This window comes from Lissotriton helveticus, chromosome 3_1, assembly GCF_964261635.1.
Source record: "Lissotriton helveticus chromosome 3_1, aLisHel1.1, whole genome shotgun sequence".
Lineage (NCBI taxonomy): Eukaryota > Metazoa > Chordata > Amphibia > Caudata > Salamandridae > Lissotriton > Lissotriton helveticus.
In genome coordinates this window covers 1,243,522,774-1,243,544,561 of record NC_136061.1, presented here as the reverse complement: position 1 = coordinate 1,243,544,561, position 21,788 = coordinate 1,243,522,774, and the positions used below count along the sequence as shown (strand labels likewise).

General features: G+C 48.2%; 1 protein-coding gene and 1 non-coding gene across 13 annotated transcripts in view; both read left to right on the top strand.

Moving 5' to 3' along the window:
• PUM1 (pumilio RNA binding family member 1) overlaps positions 1–21,788 on the top strand; it is a 993,892-nt gene that overhangs the window by 833,927 nt on the left and 138,177 nt on the right. For 11 of the 12 annotated variants that reach the window (XM_078681891.1, XM_078681883.1, XM_078681893.1 and 8 more), the window contains 2 exons: positions 8,295–8,429; positions 9,322–9,459. In XM_078681891.1, coding sequence (XP_078538017.1) covers positions 8,295–8,429; positions 9,322–9,459 — 273 coding nt within the window. The remainder of the gene's footprint in view (positions 1–8,294; positions 8,430–9,321; positions 9,460–21,788) is intronic. The other variant, XM_078681895.1, reaches the window with a different exon arrangement.
• Positions 8,872–8,960, top strand: LOC144825815 (small nucleolar RNA SNORD103/SNORD85). Its single transcript, XR_013609591.1, has one exon. It is a non-coding gene; the product is annotated as a small nucleolar RNA SNORD103/SNORD85 (small nucleolar RNA).

The following is a 21,788-nucleotide window of genomic DNA, read 5'->3' as shown; positions in this document are numbered from 1 at the left end:
TCTGGAGGGCTCTGCCCCTCTCAGATACGTATTCAAAATTCTCTGGGTCAAGCACCAGGTCACTGCTGACCACTAGGAGCAGGGCAACTCCTCATAGTTATGACCACATCCTGTAGTGTGTGGCATTAGTTTGTCCCAGAGTGCATCATTCTTCCAAATCCATAATGGCTGATTTTCCATTAAGGAGGTAAGAGCTGGCTACACTCACCCCCTGGGATTGCTTATTTCCATGGACTCTCCCCCTACCATCTGCACATACCTTCCTTAAGCCTAGCCCTGACTCTGGGTCAAGAGTGTCAGATTGAAGCTGAAACCCAGGCCTCCCCTCTGCCATTGAAGAGCATAGTTTACGACGCCACCTCCTGGCCTGGCATTCCTATAGACCAGCACACTGCCCTCCCAGCAGCCTGGCTAATCCACGTAACTCTGACCAATCAGGGCAGACCACTGAAAGGCTGAATTTAGACTTACAAACAAAGTCTCATAACTTCTTGTATGTACACTTTAGGAGAAATTCAACAATATAATATTGTTAGATGTACTACTACCATTCTGGGAAGTCTTTGAATGGTCCGGCTAGTCCTCTCCTATCAATATTTATTAATCAATAACTTCTTACCATGTTAACCTATGGGCCATGGGGTTTGCAATGGAGAAAATGACTTGGGCCACTCTTCCAGGACCAGGGCTTATAAAACCATATTTTATACGTATTTCCCTAATTTCTACAGGACCCCCACACCCTGTGCAAAAGGGGAGACTTCAGGGGTTCTGAATCTACAGAAATCGTGCAGATTATCCTTACCCAATTCTTCTAGCATCAAAATCGAATTTGAGCAGCTCTTTAACACAATGTGGGGAGAGAAATGTAAAATTTCACTTTATCCAGGCATATCAAAACTCGTTTTATAAGGGTGTACCTTATAGATAACTGACCCCCCACCCCTGGGATACGTAGCGGTGACCCTGGGGGTCCCTAATATCCCAAAACATGGTGGGTTTTTCATTTGTAAGGGCCCCTACTCCCAAAGTCGAGTTTCGGCACAATTTAAGGTTTAAAAGCTGTCCTGGCAACCATTGCTGCTTTTAGACTGACCTCAGGCTTCAGCACTGCACACATGCTGGTGCAGAGAATCTGCTGGCCTCTAAACTGCCATGCCCCAGGATACTGGAGACTTCTAGGTAGTTTCAATCCCCTGCCTTATTACATACTAGGGGCTTATGGGGTAGGTCATGCCAATTACAGGGGTACCCCACCCCACCCCACCATACCATAGTGTACCCTAGTGTATGTTGGGTGTCTTAACTGTATTCTAATGTGTTCCTTTTAGTTTGGCACTGGCCCTGGGCCTGGTTAAACAGAGCCCAGAGTCAGTTACCACCAGTTCCAGTCAGCAAAAAGTTGGGGGGTGCCCAGGGCACAGGATGACTTTGCAACATAACCTTACTCTCTAAAGTGGTAGCTTGGTCGAGCAGTAAGGCAGTATCAGAGGACAGTGTAAAGCATTTGTTGTACACCCTGTCAGCAAATGGTCTCACACACTCAAGAACTGAACTCTAGGCCAATTGTTTTGTATCAAAAGATATAATTGTTTTATTTTAGAACCAACAAGGTTTCAAAATATACTTTCTCAGAATGAATCACTTTGGTTAAATACTTTTTAAATAGGCAATAGACTTTTGAATGCAATAGTTAGTTGCAAATGGGCAACACATTTTCAAGCACAATATAACATTGAGTTCAATGGGAATTTCTAGTTAAATGCAATTGATTACTTTTCAGATTACTTTGCTAACCACAGGACTGGGTCCTGGATTCAGTCCCGGGACATTTCCTGTAAACAAGTGAGTAAAAGCGTTTTGGTTACAGTAGTGATTTTTAAGGAGTATTATTGTATTTTAAAAGTTGACAAACTTTTTCAGGTGAAATTACCAATGTTATCCTATGGAAGGAAATCCAATTTGCAGGTAAAGTATGTTTACGTTACTTGTGTAATCCAGTGCTGGGCTCCTGGGTTCAGCACTGGGACATCTATGTACAACAGGCAAGTAATTACTTTTTTATCGTTGGCACGATTTTTAAAGAATATTTGTAAGTTTCAAAAATCGACACTTAGAAACTTTTTCAGCAAAAAGCAGGCAATAGTATCCTATGGAAGGAAATTCAAGTAACTGGTAAGTACAGTTAAAATTACTTTTCAGGGTCGATACTGGGCTGAAATATGCAGCACTGAGGTCTCTCCTGATAGCAGGTGAGTAAATCGGAATTCGTTCGGCTGATTTTAGATGAATATTTTGAAGTTTCAAAACTCCACACTTTAAAGAATTTCCAAGTGAAACTAGTCAATGTTAGCCTATGGAAGAAAAGCGAATTATCGGCTTTTAGGTAAGTACTCGACTGCCAGAGTTAAGGTTCTGGGCATAGACTTAGGGGTCTCCCAGGGTCAGGTTGGTAAAGTTGGTACACCCTCAGCGGCACAGGGACAGCCGGGTGCAGAGGTAGTTAGGCCCAATATTTTCCAATGATAGGCAGGGGGTCTTCGGTTGGTGTCTGCTGGCTCGCAGGCCACGCGGCTGTGGGAGCTGGGCTCCTGGTTACTTGCTCAAGGCAAATGGGGAAGTAGGATAGGACAAAGGTTGCACTGACAGGGGCACTCGGGTGGCCGGGTGCAGGGTGCTTTTGAGCCGTCTGGCGCTCAATGTTATTCAATAGAGATCTTGAAAAGGGAACAAAGGCTGCAGGCTCGGACGGAGATTCTTCAGGAGCGACCAACACTTCGAGAGGTAAGTTGGGATCTTGGAGGATAGGTAGGCCCCCCGGAGTAGGGCACAGGAGGCTGGGGAGCGCCAGGTGCAGGTGTGTCTTTTGACGTCGGGGAAATCTTACCCTGTGCTGGTCGCGGTCCCTGGTTCTGAGGCTGCAGGCATTCAGGGATTCCAGGTCAGAATCGCCGGGGGGACGTCCTCAGGATCTTTGTCCACTCAGGCACATGTCGGGCTTGGCAGGTGCAGAGTGTGTTGGATTCGCGGTTCCTGGCTGGCACCAGGTGTATTGCTGTTTGAGCAGAACCACTGCTCATGGGAGCCCCAGTCTCTAAGAGGGTCAAGGCAGGCAGATCCTCCGGAGTTCTCGAGGTTGCTCTCCGCAGGAGACGCCAGAATTTAGCAGGAGCAAGTTCAAGGGTCAACAGGGCGGTAGGGCTGTTGTCAAGTCAGTTGGTGTTGTCCTTGTTAGCAGCTGCACGGCAGGTCTTCTTGGTCTTCTTTCTTGTTTCAAAATCGGGATCTGAGGAAGGAAGATTCAGGGTGCCCCTAAATACTAAATGTAGGGGCGTTACAGGTAGGGGAAGGTCAGGGACCAATAGGTCCCTGTCCTGCGGTGAGTACACCCCCTATTCTGCTCCTCTCCTGTGGGAGGGGGGCAGGAGCCTATCTCTGATTGGGCAGGGCTCCCCATCCTCAAGATGGCCGGAGCCTGGAGTTGTGCTTCACCTCGCCTCCCCCACCTGAGGGGTGGAGTTGGCACAGGCTGGCACACCCCCTTTCCTCACGTAGGGTGTCCTGCCAGTCTTCCCGCCAGAGTGGGGGTAGGCACCGGTGGAGGCCAGTTGCTGAGGACAGCAAGTGGCCTGGAGAAGCTCACAAAGGCGGTATGCCTTTGAAGCTTCCCCCTGCCCATCCTGGGGGAGGAGACCTAGCACCTCGCCCAGGATGTGCATTGTTGCAGGCCCAGGAGAGCGGGGGGGCTCTCCACCCAGGGGTCCAGCAACATGTCTGCTGTGTGGCAGCCTAGACATCCCCTCAGACAAGACATGTATTGTAGGTTAGGTTTCAGGGGGCTTCTCAAAGATGTCCTCTGTAGTGCATTTTACATTAAATCCCACACTGGCATCAGTGTGGGTTTAATGTGCTGAGAAGTTTGATATCAAACTTGTCAGTCTTCAGTGTAGCCATTATGGTGCTGTGGAGTTCGTAATGACAACCTCCCAGCACCATATACTCTTAATGGCATCACTGCACTTACAGTGCCCAGGATTGGCCCTGGGTACTGTAGGGGCACAGGGCTCATGCACCTGTGCCCACACCACTTAGCATAGGGCACCCAGCTAGAGGGGTGACTGGTGTATGCCAGGGCAGTAGGTTTGTGGGCAGAGCACATGGGGATGTGTGCCATGTCGACTCTTTGTTTAGTTCTGCACCAGGACACTCCGCCTGCAAAGGCAGTGTGTGTCATGGTGCAGGTCCCCTAAGGATGGCACAATAAGTGCTGCAGCCCTTAGGGGTCTTCTCTGGTCACAATGCCCTGGGTACCTAGGCTACCATTTACCAGGGGCAAGACATGTGGCCAGAGATGCCAATTGGGTTGTATCTTCAGCACAGTTTTAGGGAAGGAACACAGGCCCTGGCCATCTGATTGGCAGGCGCCCAGGGCACACTCAGTCAAAGTACATCAGCAGTTCAGCAAAAAGTGGGGGCATACCATGTGCCTCTGATGGAATGTGGATTGCCTGTCTGGTTTTTGGGATGACAGAAGGCTGGAGAGTAGGAGTGGCTCCAGATAGTCTAGGGAGGGTCAGGAAAGGGCTGAATAGACCTGGGCTGCAATGGCAGAAGGGGGTGGAGATTGTCTTGCACCTTAAAGGGCCTAGTCTGCCTCTGGCAATGCCGTCTTCACCTCCTGCCAGGAATTCACAACAGAGAAGTCAGAACTGGTTCTGGCTGGGCACAGAGACACTGCCTATGAGATCAAAGGATTTTGGGATATAAATATTGGGGCTCAGACCCCTGGACTGTAGAACTCTTTTGGATCAAGAAGACTGCCAAGAAGAGTTGGAGAAGCTGTGAGGAGGGACTGCCACTTTGCTGTGTGCTTTGCTGTGTTGGCCTACAGTCGCTGCTTCTGTCTTGGGCAGTGAAATTACTGGACGGAACTTTCTGTAATCTACTTTTGTGAGTTTCTCCAAGGGCTTGAGGTAGAGCTTGCCCCCTGTTCAAGAAGTCTCAGGAACAGCAAATACTTCAAGCTATTCTGCCCTCAGCACTGGAGACTGTGTGTTTTGTGCTGCGACAGAAGAAAAGCATCTCGACTAAGTCTACAATGCCGCTGCTGACTCCGTGTCCTGAAGGCACCCCAGATGGCACTGCCTGATCTCACCGACGCCTGCTTTCTCCGCCACCGTGCCGCTGCTCGCACTGCGACCTGTGGGCACCACACTCTGCACCGCCTCGCTTCACGCCGAAGCCTGGGCACTTCGGAGAGCACCGCAGCAACGCCGCACCAGTATTAGAGATGCTCTCTGAAAAACAACCTCACTCTAGTGTCCTGGTTGAGTGTCTGCTCGCCAGCTGCCACCGCCAGACATGTTTCTGGACCCTTGGGTGGAGAGACTGCTGCTCTCTGGGGTTTGAAACAATGCACATCCTGGGGCAAGGTGCCAAGCCTCTCCCCCCAGGATGGGCAGGGTGGGTCCACGAAGGGGAAGCTTTAAAGGCTTGCCGCCTTTGTGAGCTACCCCAGCAATTTGCTGCTTGCATCAACTGGCCCCCACCGGTTCTGACCCCCACTTTGGGCAGGAGAATCGGTGCAAAAACCAAGCGAGGAAGGGAGGTGTGCCCACCTTTGCCAACCCCACCCCTCAGGTGGGGGAGGCGAGGTGAAGCACAACTCAGTCCCCGCCATGATGCAGATGGGGGGGACCCAGCCAACCAGAGAGGTATATACCCCCCTCCCACCGGAGGGTGGCATAATAGGGGGTGTACCCACCACACGGAATGTACCCATTGGTCCCGACCTTTACCTACCTGTAATGCTCCTAAATCTAGTGTTTAGGGGCAACCCCGAACCTTGCCTCCTCGGACAAGAACCGGCAAGAAGAAGAGAAGAACCAAAGAAGCCGTGCTGAACTAAGAAGAGGGCGCCTACTGACTTGGCCCCAGCCCTATCAGCCTGTCCCCACCTCGAACCTGCTGCAGTGAAATCCGAATGTGTCCTGTAGCCAGAAGGACCTTCCCTGCCTTCCACAACCAAGACTTTGTCTCTCTTGAGCACCTGATTTGCTCACCCACAGACTCTGTCTCCGGCCAAATCCCTGAGTCTGCACCAGATGCCCACAGCCTGAGTTCGAGTGGCCAAACACCACAAGGAGTTCTTCCCGGCAATCCTGACTTGAGATCTGGTGGAATCTGACCTGCCTTCAATCTCCAATCAACGCCTGCAGCCCCTTTCTGGAGGATCCCCCGACCGCGACCGGAGATCGTAAGAAAACTCCACGCTTTAAGACACCCCTGCAACCGATGTCCCATGGCCTTGGGTGGCCCAACCGACGGTGTCCCAGCATCCCAAGGCATCCCAACCTACCTCTCCAACCGGTGGTAACCTCCAGAAGATCTTCGTCTCCGAGCCTGCAGTGTTTGTTGCCACTGTAGAATCCCCATTGAAATCATCAGGCCACCTGACTCCATAACAGCTCCCTGCACCCAGCCGCTTCTGTTTTTGTCCCTTGGGTGCTAACTCGGACCCCCCTTTGCCTTGAGCCTAACACCAGAAGCGTTGCTCCCACAACCTTGTGGCCTGCTCGGAAGCAGCCACGAATCAGAGGCCCCTTATCCCCCATTGGATAACATTGGGCCTCAGCACACTGCACCCGGCCACCCTAGTGCCGCTGAGGGTGTTCTGACAGTGCATCCTCAACCCTGGGGGAACCCTAGTTGTAACCCCAGAATACCAACTACCACAAATTAGTACTTACGTGTAAACTGTTAACCTCATTTCATTCCATAGGATTGCATTTACTGCTTTTCCTTGAAAATTCGTTTGTGTGGAGTTCATTTGTATGAAGCATTGAAAATCTGCAAGTGTACTAAAAGTGGATTTTTTTCCTTTTGTCTAGGAAATGTCTGTGTGCTATCTAGGCATATCACACCAATTAGCAAAAATAACTTAAAAAGTAATCTAAAAAGTAACGTGCACAGTAATTTGTAAAGTAACTAAAAAGTAATTTTGAACTGTAATTCAGCCAACTGCATTTGAACCTGCATTCAACTATAAATCGCTGCATAACATTTTGCAATTATTTTCACTTACCTGCACCAGACTTTGCTCGGTTCAAGAAATAAAATCACAGAATATTTTTTTATACAAACAAATTGGTCAGAGTTCAGTCTTTTTGAGTGTGTGACATAATTTGCTGCCTGAATGTACAACGTATGCTTGGTGCTACCCTCTGATATAGCCTTACTGCTCGCCCTCACTACCACAAATAGAGAGTAAGGTGCTATCTAATTTTACCTCTGTCTATCTTTGGGGTTCCACTGGACTCTGTGCACACTATACCTCATTTTGGTATAGTATATACAGAGCCAGCTCCGTACAAGAAGGATTCCAACTTGTACTGCTGTCCCTATGGTAGTACACTACCCATGCTGCTTTCACAAGGTGTATCATGATAAATCTATTAACTATGAAGGCTTTTTCCCAATCGATGGTGTGCTTCTAGAATTAAGCTACCCTAGAATGCTTATTTCTTCCCAATTCCTAACCCTTATGCAGGCACAAAATGGATTACTAGGAGTTTCTTTGGAAAGGGAATCACCTGAGCTGGAGAAACATGTTCGAGCTTACAATTAAGGGTCCCTGTGCATGCTCATTTCAAATAATGATTCATTTACCTCTTTTCTGTGAATTTGTTGATTCCAGGAACACATTTTAGAGCCTTGTTTTAAAGTTTCTGGATTACACATCCTGCAGACTGGCCCCTTCTTTCTGATGCTCATATCCACCTTCAGTTGCTACTGTTTGTGTGGGTTTTTGCTCTCTGCTGTAAAAGGTAGAGAAAACTTTGGATTTTTTAGGGAAGAGTATATGTTGGCAGTGAAAACTCTTATACTTGCTTACATTTTATGCACTTTGTATTCCTTTTATAAACGCATTCCCAGAGCTTGTCAGTGGATGACGTTCTATTGCATTGTCATCTAGTTTTGGTTCAATTTTGAGTGTAATAATTTGTGCTTTCATATAGGTTTACATTTTTTGAAACGTATGCTGTTTTTTTATTGTTTATGAAACTGGAATAAACTAAGATTATATCAAACTTTTCAATTAAGGTGCTCAGTGTAACTGTAGAATGTCTCTCGGGTGCAGGTGAAACATTACAAACATTTTATCATTGAATTGGTAGTGGCTCTTTCATGTTGTTGCCCTAAGTAAGACCATTGTTTCCTAGTGGAATCTTTCCATCTTATGCTGCGGTGCTAGCCAACAGCCTTTTTTTTTATTTTGTTTTGCTTTTTTCTAGTTTGGCAGCTTGGAACAGAAGCTGGCATTGGCTGAGCGCATCCGAGGGCACGTGCTGTCTTTGGCATTACAGATGTACGGCTGCAGGGTTATCCAAAAGGCCCTAGAGTTTATCCCACCGGACCAGCAGGTAATTGTAAGTTTCAACTTTACACTACTTTTTCATGTTCATATTTTTTGTTTTACAAGTGTTTGTGCCTTCCTTCTGTGTGAATTTATTTTTCTTTCTTGTCTTATATGTGCCATCCTCCTATTTTACCCAGATGGTGATTTGGGCCTTTAAATAGTAAATGTGGCCATCTGCTGAGTATCAGTTGGAAAACTACCATGGTCAAGGCTTTGTTAGTTATAAATGTGAATTTCCACGCAAGCAGATGTCTGGGCAGTTTTCTATCTGTTGGCTGCCTTGATGTTTTATTCACTGCATTTAATAGTTCAGGACACAGGATAGGGTTTGTAAACCTTACATCCCTCCTGAGGTTTTTAAATAGAGCTTGTCAACAGTAGCAACAGTTTTATAAAGTAGTGGGAAACTTCAAATATGCAGTAGCAAATTATAATTAGTTTTTTTTTCTAGGTCTGGCACGGATGGATCACACACTTGCCCTCACTGAGAACATTGTTCTGTAATAAGATCTATAGCCTTTACTCAGCAGTCTGAGACAGGCTCAGATATGTTGTATGGCAAATGGTTTATTTGCTGTACTCTGGAAGTAGACAGAACTTTGTGTGAATGATCATTATGACTTTATGTAATTTTGTTACTTATTGCATTAGTATCTGCTGTCTTGTCCAGCCTCACTGCGGCTTGTGTTTCAAGGATATAAGCAAGTGTAGCGTAAACAGTACATTGCTTCAAATTTTTACCTAAAAGCATGTTCAGTCTGAAATCAGAGGTTTAACTCCTATATCATGACGTTTAGACTTCTAACTGTGCTGCTTCTGTTTCAAGTTCTAAATGCAGCTCATGCCTTGTTGTTTGTAAATGATGATGCTGGTGGTGCCTCCTTTGTCTTTTTCTTCGGTAGAATGAGATGGTGCGGGAGCTAGATGGTCACGTCTTGAAGTGCGTTAAAGATCAAAATGGAAATCATGTGGTGCAGAAGTGCATAGAATGTGTGCAGCCACAGTCTTTGCAGTTCATCATTGATGCTTTCAAGAGCCAAGTGAGTAGTTGGATGTAAAGGGTGGGGTGAGGAGGGGCATGGTGGGTGGGTGGGTGGGGGGGGGGGTCGAGGATAGATCAACAACACCTAGGCAGAGCCCATAGCGTTCCTCTGGGATGCCAGAGTTTTTGCAGGCTTCTTGCTGAGATCAAATTTTGAACCATGATGCAGTTTTGCAGTAAAGACTATTTGAGGTTTCACATTGCAGTGTCAACAATGACATCAGACCCTTGTGTTTTGTATTGAAGGCAGGCCTCTGTAAGAGAACTAATCTAAAAAAAAAGGAACCTTTTTTTTTTTTACTCAAATCTAAGCTAGTCTTGAGTTTAGATGAAAAATTAACTGCAAAAAGTCAGTCATCTTTGTCCATATTATATTTTCTGCATATTGAAACCGAAATAAAAATGCAGAAACCAATTGTGAAGAAATGGGATGTATTATATGGTAAGGTTGTGCAACTTCACTGTGTAATACTTACTCAACCGCTTTAGGGACCAGTGGGTTTCATTTGTCAAACCTTTAACTCAGCTCTGAGCAGCAAGGTTTACACAAAGGAACACTTGTAATACATTTAAACTGCACCAAAACAATTGAAGAAATGCACTCAAGAAATCTGGCACCATTTATTAAAATAGACTGTATTTTTAGACACCCCAACTAAAAAGATCCACCGGAAGGAACCAGAGATGAAATTATCAAGGTATACTAAAAGAATTTCACTAAACTGTAAACAAGCACTGACAAATTGAACGAATTTGAAAGTAAATGCTTTCACCAAAAAGTGCTAGTTGTATTGTAGTCACTTAGTCAATTTAGGCAACCAACTCCAGTGGGGAGTCAGTCAGGGAGACCAGCAAAGTCCTTAGAATCACTTAACTCCACAGATAAAGCGGTTCTAGGCACTGTGTCTCCTTAGCAATACTTTTCTATGCAAGGTATGAAAAATGCTGAAGATGCACAAGGATGCTGTGGATGTGATGTGGTCAACTGGGGTCTTCCTACGTCTACTCTGTGTTAAGGTGCTATGTCTCCTCAGGATCAGGCCGATGATATAAGGGGTCCACTTCCAGATCGTTCCGAACTCAGAATATAAAAACACTGAGTTCAAGTCAGATCAGACAGGGGACAAGGACGGATGGGGACTGCAAGGACAAAGGATCTGTAATACAAAGCAGACACATGAACACACCACAGACAGGAATTAATTCTACTCTCATCAATTCTCGCTAACCCCGGTTACCTTGGATTCAGACCCAAACATCAAATGAAACCATAACTTCTCGCCATCCGGCGGTAATCCAAGCAGCCCTTTGTATTGTCTCAAAACAGAAGTCAAAAAACCCTAACTACATGCCCTGGCTTGATATGACTCATTCCATAAGCACATATTGATAATGTCTCGTAAATCCTACACTACTGTGGTATTCCAGTAATAACCTGCCAAAATGTCTCGCGGTTCCAAATCCTGGTTTGGGAATATCCCCGCCTTGGCTTACACGGTGTTTACTAACCGCCGCCCTTGCACAATTAGTCTCGCTCAGCGCTCCTCCTCACGGGGTATCAACACGCTGTTATTTCCATGTAGCGATTATAAACAAATCCAGAACTCAGTACAAAACCCAAACCCCCCTACCATCCGGAGAGGGATCCGCCAACTCAATTAGTGCTTTAACTGGTGTTGGACCGCAATTGAGGAGCTGTTAGCGTCACGGTAATTCCTCCCAGCTGTTCCTAGACTGCTGCCAAATCCCACTGCAGTTTACCGAGAGATAGAGCGGAGCCCCGCTTCTACTCTCCCTACCATGCCTCCGCCGAAGTCCTGCTTCTGCCTTGCTCCGCTTCGGGTGAAAGTTCCACTCGAACGAAGGAAACGGCGAACGTCTGTTTTCGCCGTCTTCTCCAGCCGCGACACGTCCCGCTGTAGATTCCAAGAAAATGAATCAGAATTACGCACGTGCGGTCGTGCGCGTTTGCTTCTTTTAAAAGCTCCTCCCCCCACAGGCCTTCTGGGACTTGTAGTCCAGACACCTAGGCAGGTGCTACTTACTCAGTTCCTGACACTCTGTCCACGAAGGGGGTGAGGCGCGTTTGCTTCTTTTAAAAGCTCCTCCCCCCACAGGCCTTCTGGGACTTGTAGTCCAGACACCTAGGCAGGTGCTACTTATATCGATTCCGAACAGGAGATGTCGAAATCACATCCGAACCCAATGGCGGAAAAAAACAATCTGGGGATGGAGTCGATGCCCATGCGCACTGTAGTCCAGGGGAGGAGCCACCTATCTCGTGATACTTCGAACACTCTTCCAGGACAACAACGTGCAATCATCCGGACCCAACACTAGGCGGCGATCTATGCTATAGATATGAATGTTAGCAGCCCTACATGCCAACAACAGATGCATACTGGTAAGTAGCATATTCATTCCTGACACTCTGTCCACGAAGGGGGTGAGGCTGTCCTTGTGACAATGTCAGCGCCCCTCGAAGTCCTCTCAGTGCTGGTAGAAATACAGTCGCCACAACGCTACCAGTCTCCCGGTATTGCGGTCACAGCCAAATCATTACCTGGGCGATAACTCTGCTTCTTATTGACCAAGTTGCACTCTGGCTACTCTCGCGGGCTCAGCAAACTTGCATGCAAGTTTGGGGTCTTGGTGTCTAATGCTGCACTACAGCAGTTGTTGGTGGTCTGAAGATTCTAGGCTACCAGCTTGCCCCAGCAAGCTTCTCAGCCGTTTTAGCCTTGTGCTGTGAACAGGAGGTCAGCCAACTGACTGTTTAAGTCTCTTTACTTTGGCTTGGCTCTGAAGACTTTTTTCACGAGCAGGCTACCTCTTCTTTGCTAGCCACCAAGTTTAGCAGGTGCAGTTTACACCGGTACAGTCTATCTTTGCTGGTTCCATGGTGCGGAAGCGCAGTCCTTCTGTCCTTCTTCCAGGCCAGATTGAGATGCGAGTTCTGGGTGCCTGGGGTGGCATATTTATGCTCAGAAAATGCTGGTAGGGTAGAATGCGGTTGGAGGCCAATGGACTTCCAGGCTCCCTCCCAATGACCAATTCCTTGGAGGTGTGGCATTTGGCTACCCCAAGGTGCATCATTCAGCCCACTCTCAGCATAGCAGAACCTTTTTCTCTGCTTCCAGAGCTCCATAGCCCAACCCAGAGGTGTGGCTACCAAGGGAGCTACACACCCCTGAAAACCTGGTTTGACAACAGGTTTCCCCTCTCCTTCCCAGCTGCAAGCTAGTCTGCCTGAACAATAGGGCTATCCTTCTCCCAAATGCTCTCCATTTGCTCCTCAGACAGCTTCAGCTTTAAAGGTGGCCTTTTGGGACAAAACCTGTGGCTTCCTCCTCTCTCCAGTGAAGGCCCCTCTTGTCTGCTTTTCTGGCAGTGGTTAGCATGTCTCCCTAGGAGGGCAGAAAGCTGTCTCAGGCTCCCGGTGTAACAGTTAAGGGCACAGGAGATTGAAGGCAACAAAGTGGCAACTTTGTAGAAGTTGCACACTGCTACTTGTTGCATTATTTTGGCTCTAAAATCAGATCGGACTTAATGTAGTAAGTTGTTTGACACCTTGAAGTATCAACTTTAGTCCCAACTGTAGAAAGCTGGCTCTGTATATACTGTGCCCAAATGAAGTTTAAAAAAAGGAGAAATCTTTATAGAAAACCTAGTTGCTGCCAAAGATCTTAACTCCTTGGTCGACAAAAGATAGTCTACGATGATGCTGAGCATTCAGTCGACGCCCACGCAATCGGGTATGCCGTCAAATGGCATCACCGTTAGCAGCCAAGGAGTCAATAAAAAAAATGGGAGAGCATGTTTTTTCACCTTTAAGGGTGACAGATGTGCCTCCAGTACAATTATTCCTTCAGGTGGGGCAAACATCCACCGAGACCTCTTACGTTTTAATGAGGCCTTTGTGGACACATTGTTGGGGGATGTGCCAAACCTTGCTCTGGTCCCCCAGTCAACTGCTAGATTACACAATGCCACTGCCCTGCCCCAGGTAACCTTGCATTTTTATCACAGCACCCCTCCCCGAAAATCTTGATTGTGCAAGCAAGACTAACCCCAACACGTTCCCAAAGTAAAAATGGGTGGGACTTTTTGAATGAGTGTCTACTTATCCAGCAGCCTGGCCCTTCGATCTGTATATGCCAACTGCCTCCTGAGGTGCTACCACCACACCCTGGGGAATTTGGTGGCTCAAGTCCTCCTTGTGTGCCAGAAGATCTCCAACCCGTTCTTACCCAGGCTATACAAGATGGTTGTGATGCGCCCAAGTTCACAATACATTGTGGCTTGGACACCTCCAATTTCATTTGGCAGGCCATAGGCACCTGTTGCTGCAGTCTACCGGTTTTTCAAGCAGCGTCCAGTCATTCGTCATGGTCATGCCTTTTGATGGTACTCGCCTTATAGGGGCTATTGAGAGGCTGACCATGCTTTAAGTAGGACATGCTGCTTTCCGGGTGCCCGAGAAGGATGTAGGCCTTCCTTCCTATTTTAGACTTTTGCCCTCTAAATGCCTTCTTCCGGAAGGAATAATTCAGAATGTTTGCACTGGCCCTGGTCTTGCCTAATCTTGAACCTGGAGAGTGTATGGTGGTGTTGACCTGCGGGTCTGCTATTTCCATACACCCGTCCTGCAGGACTATCAGCGCTACTTGTGGGAAAGGAGCATTTTCAGTTCACTGCGCTCCCATTTGGTCTACAAAAGTGCACCTCGTGTTCACAAATAGGATGGGAGTGGTGGCACCATACCTTCAGAAGTCAGGGATGCCAATCTTCCACTACCTGGATGACTGGCTCGCTATTGAAGGCATGCTCACCCCAGGTAGTTGTTTACCACCTTCAGACTATGGTAAACGCCCTGTCATCTTTGGGGTTCACTACCAATGTGCCCAGTTACAACTGACTCCTTCTCAGACGCTCCCCTTCATCTGAGCCATTCTGGACACTGTTTTGTGCCTTTCCTATGTAAAAGTGCTCAAGACATTCAGGCTATGATCCCAATCTTTCAGCCTCAGTCTTGCATTTCAGTGAGGTTGACTCTGAGGCTGCTGGGACTGATGCCCTCCTGCATCCTGCTGGAGGAGCACTTGAGGTAGTTTATACAGGCTCTGCAATGGGATCTGAAGTCTCATTGTGCACAAATTCAAGGGGACCACTCCAACCACATTCAGAATAGAGGAGACCGAAAAAATATGCTGAGGTTGTTACTGGACCACGATAAGATCAGCGGCACACTCCTCTCTCTTCCCCACCGAGTGTATAGCATCTAGGTTGGGGTAGCTGTGAGAAAGTAGCTCTATATATACTGGACTAGAATGAAGTACAGTGTGTATAGAGTCCACCAACCCCAGAGGTATAACAGAGGTTAAAGTCAGAACTGACCTTACTCTCCAAAGTGGTAGCTTGGTCGAGCAGTAAGGCAGTACCAGATGACAGTGTAAAGCATTTGGTGTACACACTCAGTCAGCAAAAGGTTTCACACACTCAAGGACTGACGTCCAGGCCAATTGTTTTTATATCCACAGATATAGGTGTTTTATTTTTTAGAACTAAGTTATAAAAATATACCTTTCTTGTTATGAGTTCTCTAATGTAATTACTTTGCAAAGGAGCAATAAAGTTTGTGCACACAATTAATACAGTATTGACAGTAAGCAACACAATCTTAAAACACACTATAGCATTGAGCTCAATGGGTTTTCCACATGCAAGTACAGTTGATTACTGTATATATTACTTTAGTAGTACCAGGACTAGATCCTAGATTCAGTCCTGGGGTCTAAGCTAAAACCAGATTAGCAAAAACGTTTTAGTTCCTGTAGTGAATTTTCATGAATATAAAGCTGTTTTAAAAGTTCACACTTAAAAACTTTTCAATGGAAATCTGACAAGGTTATTCAATGGGAGAAAATTCAGGTTGCAGGTGAAGTACGATCTCGTTACTTTGGTAACCCAGCACTGGTCTCCTAGGTTCAGCACTGGGGTCTTAACTCAAAACAGGTAGGTAATTGTGTTTCAGTATTTCGTGTGATTTTTAAAGAATATTTCATGTTTTCAAAAGTAGACACTTAGAAGAAATTACATAGAAAAGCAGACAATGGGTTCCTATGGAGAAAATACAGATTACTAGTAAACCCGGTAAGGATTACTTTCGCGGCTCAGTACTGGGCTGACAGGTACAGTACGGGCTTCTCCCCTGATCACAGGTGAGTACTTCGGAATTCGGCTGATTTTATATGAATATTTTAGTTTTCAAAACTGCACAAAATTTTCTAGTCAAAATTGGTCAATGTTATCCAATGGCAGGTAAGTGAGTTACCGGTTTCCAGATGAGTACTTGGTTGGTGAAGTTATGGTTCTGGGCATAAACTCAAGGGTCCCCCAGGGCCAGGTAAGTACAGTAGGTTCAGCCCCAGCAGCACAGGGCCGGCGGGGTGCAGGGGTAGTTAGGCCCAATGATATCCAATGAGGGAAAGGGGGCCTTCGGTTGGTGGCTGCTGGCTAGCAGGCCACGCGGCTGTGGGAGCTGGGCTCCTGATCACTTGCTCAGGGCAAGGGGGGGGGGGGGAGTAGGATAGGACAAAGGTGGCACAGCCAGCAGCACTCGGGTGGGTGAGTGCAGGTTGCTTTTGAGCCATCGGGCGCTCAATGTTATCCAATGGGAAAGGTAAAAAAGGAACAAAGGCTGCAGGCTCGGGGACAAAGACTCTCCAGGGGCGACCAGCACTTTGAGAGGTAAGTTGGGATCTTGGAGCACAGGTAGGTACCCCAAAGGGAGGCACAGGGGGCTCTTGGGCGCCGGGTGCAGGGGTGAATTTGGGTTTCGGAAAAGCTTACCCTCAGCTGGTCGCGGTTGGGGTGGCTCCTGGTTCTGAGTCTGCAGACATCGGCTGGTTCGTCGAGGAGGGTCTTTGGGCACTGGACTTCGGGTCCCAGTCATCGGGGGGACGTCCTCGTGGTCTTGGTTTGGTTGGGCCCGGCCTGGGCTTGGCGGGTGCAGAGTGGGCTGGTCCGGAGCTTCCTGGTTGGCACCAGGGGGGTTGTTGCAGCAGAACCTCTGCTGATGGGAGTCCCAATATTCAAGAGGGTCAAGGCAGGCAGCTCCTCTGGGTGTCCCAAGGTTGCTGTCCGCAGGAGTCACCGGGTTTTAGGCAGGAGCAGGTTCCAGGATCAACAGGCCGGTAGGGCTGGGGCCAAGTCAGTTGTTGTTGTCCTGTTAGCAGCTGCACGGCGGATCGTCTTTTTCTTGATCTTCTTTCTTCTTGTTGGTATCGGAATCTGAGGAAGGAAGGTTCAGGGAGCCCCTAAATACTAAATTTAGGGGCGTTACAGGTAGGGCAAGGTCTGGAGAAGCTCACAGAGGCGGCATGCCTTTGAAGATTCCCCCTGCCCGTCCTGGGGGAGGAGACCTACCACCTCGCCCAGGATGTGCATTGTTGCAGGCCCAGGAGAGCGGGGGCTCTCCTACCCAGGGGTCCAGCAACCTGTCTGCTGTGTGGCAGCCTCTGCATCCACTCAGACAGACGTGGATTGTAGGTTAGGGTTTCAGAGGACATCTCTAAGATGCCCTCTGGTACATTTTACATTAAATCCCACACTGGCATCAGTGCAGGTTTAATGTGCTGAGAAGTTTGATACCAAACTTGTCAGTCTTCAGTGTAGCCATTATGGTGCTGTGGAGTTTGTAATGACGACCTTTCAGCACCATATACTCTTAATGGCATCACTGCACTTAGTGCCCAGGGGCCCTGGGTACTGTATGGCCACAGGGCTCATGCACATGTGCCCACACCTCTGGCAAAGGGCACCCAGCTAGAGAGGTGACTGAAGTTTGTCTGACCAGCGGGTTCTGTGGGCATGACACACAGGCATGTGTGCCATGTCGACTCTGGTTTTAGTTCTGTACTTAGGAACTCAGCCTGCAAAGGCAGTGTGTGGGTGCCAGGGTACAGGGCCCCTGGGGGTGGCACAATAAGTGCTGCCGCCCTCAGGGGTCTTCTCTGGTCACCATGCCCTGGGTACCTTGGGTACCAACTACTAGGGGCTGACAGGTGGCCATAGATGCCAATTGGGTTTTGTTTCAGTTCAGTTTTAGGGAAGGAACACAGGCCCTGGGTACCTGGTTGGCAGGAGCCCAGGGCACACTCAGTCAAAGCACACCAGCAATTCAGAAAAAAGTGGGGGCATACCAAGGCAAGAAAGATGGCACTTTCTCACAGTCGCTCTCTAGGAGAGGTGGAGTTCAAAGGCCTCTCATCTCCGGCGGAGACCGATCTCAATATCAGCTTTCTGGTGCTGTGGACCACCCGCTTGGCGTTGAAAGCCTTCTTTCTATCCATCAAGAAGAGGCTTGTACATATGCTCACGAACAGCACAGCTGCTATGTGGTACAGCAACAAACTGGGCAGAGTGGGATCACTGACGCTGTGCCTGGAGGCCCTGTGGCTCTGGAAGTGGCTGGACTACCTGGAAATGTTCCTGGTGGTGAATCACCTGTAAGAAAGTGGCTCTGTATATACTGGACCCAAGTAAGGTACAGTGTGCACTGAGTTCACAGTCCCCAGAGGTTTGGCAGAGGCTAAAGTTAGATATAACCTTACTCTCTAAAGTGGTAGCTTGGTCGAGCAGTAAGGCAGTATCAGAGGACAGGGTAAAGCATTTGTTGTACACACTCAGTCAGCAAATGGTCTCACACACTCAAGCACTTAACTCTATGCCAATGTTTTGTATAAAAATATACAGTTTTATTTTAGAGCCAACGAGATATCAATATATATTTTCTCAGAATGAGTAACTTTAGGTAAGTACTTTTCAAAATAGGCAATAGACTTTTGGGTACAATAGATAGTTGTTGCAATAGGCAACACAATTTCAAACACAATGTTACATTGAGCTCAATGGGAATTTCTAGTTAAATGCAATATATTTCTTTATGGATTACTTTTCTAACCACAGGGCTGGATTCTAGATTCAGTCCTGGGACATCTCCTGTAAACAGTTGAGTATAAATGTTTTGGTTGCAGAAATGATTTTTAAGGAATATTATTGTATTTTAAAAGTTGACACTTCAGAAACTTTTTCACATAGAATCACCAATGTTATCCTATGGGAGGAAATTCACTCGGCAGATAAGTAGTGTTATTGTTACTTTTTCTTACTCCGTGTTGGATCCTGGATCCAGCACTGATGCATCTCCTGTAAACAATTGAAAGAATTTGTTTGTCAAACAGGCGATTTTTAACTAATATTTGTAAGTTTCAAAAATCGACTAAAACTTTTTCAGCAAAAAGCAGGCAATGTTATCCTATGGAAGGAAATTCAAGTTACTGGTAAAAGGTGAGTAAATCTGAATTTGTTGTTAGGCTGATATTAGATGAATATTTTAAAGTTTCAAAACTCCACACTTAAAAGAATTTCCAAGTGAAACCAGTCAATGGTACCCTATGGAAGAAAAGGGAGTTATCGGCTTTTGAGTAAGTACTCGACTGGCAGAGTTAAGGTTCTGGGCATAGACTCGGGGGTCTCCCAGGGTCTGGTAGGTACAGTTGTGACACCCTCAGCGGCACAGGGGCAGCCGGGTGCAGATATAGTTAGACCCTATGTTAGCCAATGGGCGGCAGAGGGCCTTTGGTTGGTGGCTGCTGACAAGCAGTACAAAAGGGGGTGGTGATGGACGGAGCATCTGAACCAATCAAACACTCACACCCAGTCAACAGATCTGGGTTCAATCCATCACCGTTCTTTAGCCCACTCTGCCACCCCAGACATGGCAATATGCAAATCAGTCTGATCCTGTGCCTCATGGGAACAGTCCAGCCCGAACTGCCAAGCCATGCCTTCTCTGGACCGGAAACAAGCTTCCTAGGACCGGTTTCTGGCATTTCAGCCGTCTTCAGGCAGGATTGCTTGAATCCAGTGGCAAAGTGAGCAAGGGACTCACGTCTGAGCATACCCTGCCAACTTATGGCGATCAAAGCGGTACAAAAGGGGGTGGTATGCTCAGACGTTGAGTCCCTTGCTCACTTTGCCACTGGATTCAAGCAAGCCTGGCTGAAGACGGCTGGAATGCCAGAAACCAGTCCTAGGAAGCTTGATTCCGGTCCAGGGAAGGCATGCCTTGGCAGTTCGGACTGGACTGTTCCCATGAGGCACAGGGTCAGACTGATTTGAATATGGCCATGTCTGAACTGGGGTTGCAGAGTGGGCTAAAGAACGGTGATGGATTCAACCGATATCTGTTGACTGGTTGTGAGTGTTTGATTGGTTCAGATGCCCCGTCCATCACCACGCCCTTTTGTACTGCTTTGTCGCCATAAGTTGGCAGGGTATGCTCAGACGTTGAGTCCCTTGCTCACTTTGCCACTTGATTCAAGCAAGCCTGGCTGAAGACGGCTGGAATGCCAGAAACCGGTCCTAGGAAGCCTGATTCCGGTCCAGGGAAGGCATGACTTGGCAGTTCGGGCTGGACTGTTCCCATGAGGCACAGGGTCAGACGGATTTGCATATGGCCATGTCTGAACTGGGGTGGCAGAGTGGGCTAAAGAACGGTGATTGATTCAACCCAGATCTGTTGACTGGTTTTGAGTGTTTGATTGGTTCAGATGCTCCGTCCATCAACACCCCCTTTTGTACTGCTAACATGCAGGAGATGCGGCTGTGGGTGCTGGGCTCCTGGTCACTTGCTCAGGGCAAATATGGAAGTAGATTAGGACAAAGGTTGCACTGCCAGGGACACTCGGGCGGCTGGGTGCAGGGTGCTTTTGAGCCGTCGGGCACACAATGTTATTGAATAAGAGACTTGGAAGTTGAACAAAGGCTGCAGGCTCGGGGACGGAGATTCTTCAGTAGCGACCACCACTTCGAGAGGTAAGTTGGGATCTTGGAGGACAGGTAGGCACCCAGGAGTTGGGCACAGGGGGGCATGGGGCGCTGGATGCAAAGGTGTCTTTTGGCATCAGGAAATCTTACCCTCAGCTGGTCGCGGTTGGAGGGGTCTCTGGTTGTGAGGCTGCAGGCGTCGTCTGGGTCGTCGTGGAGGGTCCTTGGGCACTGGATTTCTGGTCGCAATCGCCGGGGGACGTCCTCAAGGTCTTTGTTCACGCAGGCACAGGCCGGGCTCGGCGGGTGCAGAGTGTGCTGGATTCGTGGTTCCTGGCTGGCACCAGGGGTGTTGCTGTTTGAGCAGAACCACTGCTCATGGGAGTCCCAGTCTTTTAGTTGAGCAAGGCAGGCAGGTCCTCCGGGGTTTTCGAGGTTGCTCTCCGCAGGAGGCGCCGGGAATTTAGCAGGAACAGGTTCAACGATCCACAGGCCGGTAGGGCTGGGGCCAAGTCAGTTGGTGTCGTCCTCTTGTTAGCAGCTGCACGGCAGGTCGTCCTTCTTCTTGTTCTTCTTTGTTGATTTCAAACCGGGATCTGCTGAAGTAAGGTTCAAGGTGCCCCTAAATACTAAATTTAGGGGCGTTACAGGTAGGGTAGGGGCAGGGACCAATGGGTCCCTGTCCTGGGGTGAGTACACCCCCTATCCTGCTCCTATCCTCTGGGAGGGGGCAGGAGCCTATCTCTGGGCAGGGCTACCCATCCTCAAGATGGTGGGAGCCTGGAGTTGTGCTTCACCTCGCCTCTCCCACCTAAGGGGTTGGGGTTGGCAGAGGCTACACACCCCCTTCCCTTTCTTTGTTTTTCCTGCCTGTCTTCCTGCCAGAGTGGGGGTCAGAACCCGTGGGGGCCAGTTGCTGAGTACAGCAAGTGGCCTGGAGAAGCTCACAAAGGCGGCATGCTTTTGAAGCTCCCCCTGCCCATCCTGGGGGAGGAGACCTAGCACCTAGTCCCCAGGATGTGCATTGTTGAAGGCCCAGGAGAGCGGATGGCTCTCTACCCAGGGGTCTAGCAACATGTCTCCTGTGTGGCAGCCTCTCAGGCAGGACACTGGTACTTGGTTTGGTTTCAGAGGGCATCTCTAAGATGCCCTCTGTAGTGCATTTTACATTAAATCCACACTGATGCCAGTGTGGGATTTTAATGTGCTGAGAGGTTTGTGCTGCGGAGTTCGTAATGACAACCTCCCAGCACCATATACTCTTAATGGCATCACTGCACTTAGTGCCCAGGAATGGCCCTGGGTACTGTAGGGGCACAGGGCTCATGCACCTGTGCCCACACCACTGGCATAGTGCACCCAGCTAGAGGGGTGACGGATGTATGCCAGGGCAGTGTGTTTGTAAGCATGGCACACAGGGATGTGTGCCATGTCGACTCCGTTTAGTTCTGTACCAAGACACTCAGCCTGCCAAGGCAGTGTATGTGTGTCCGG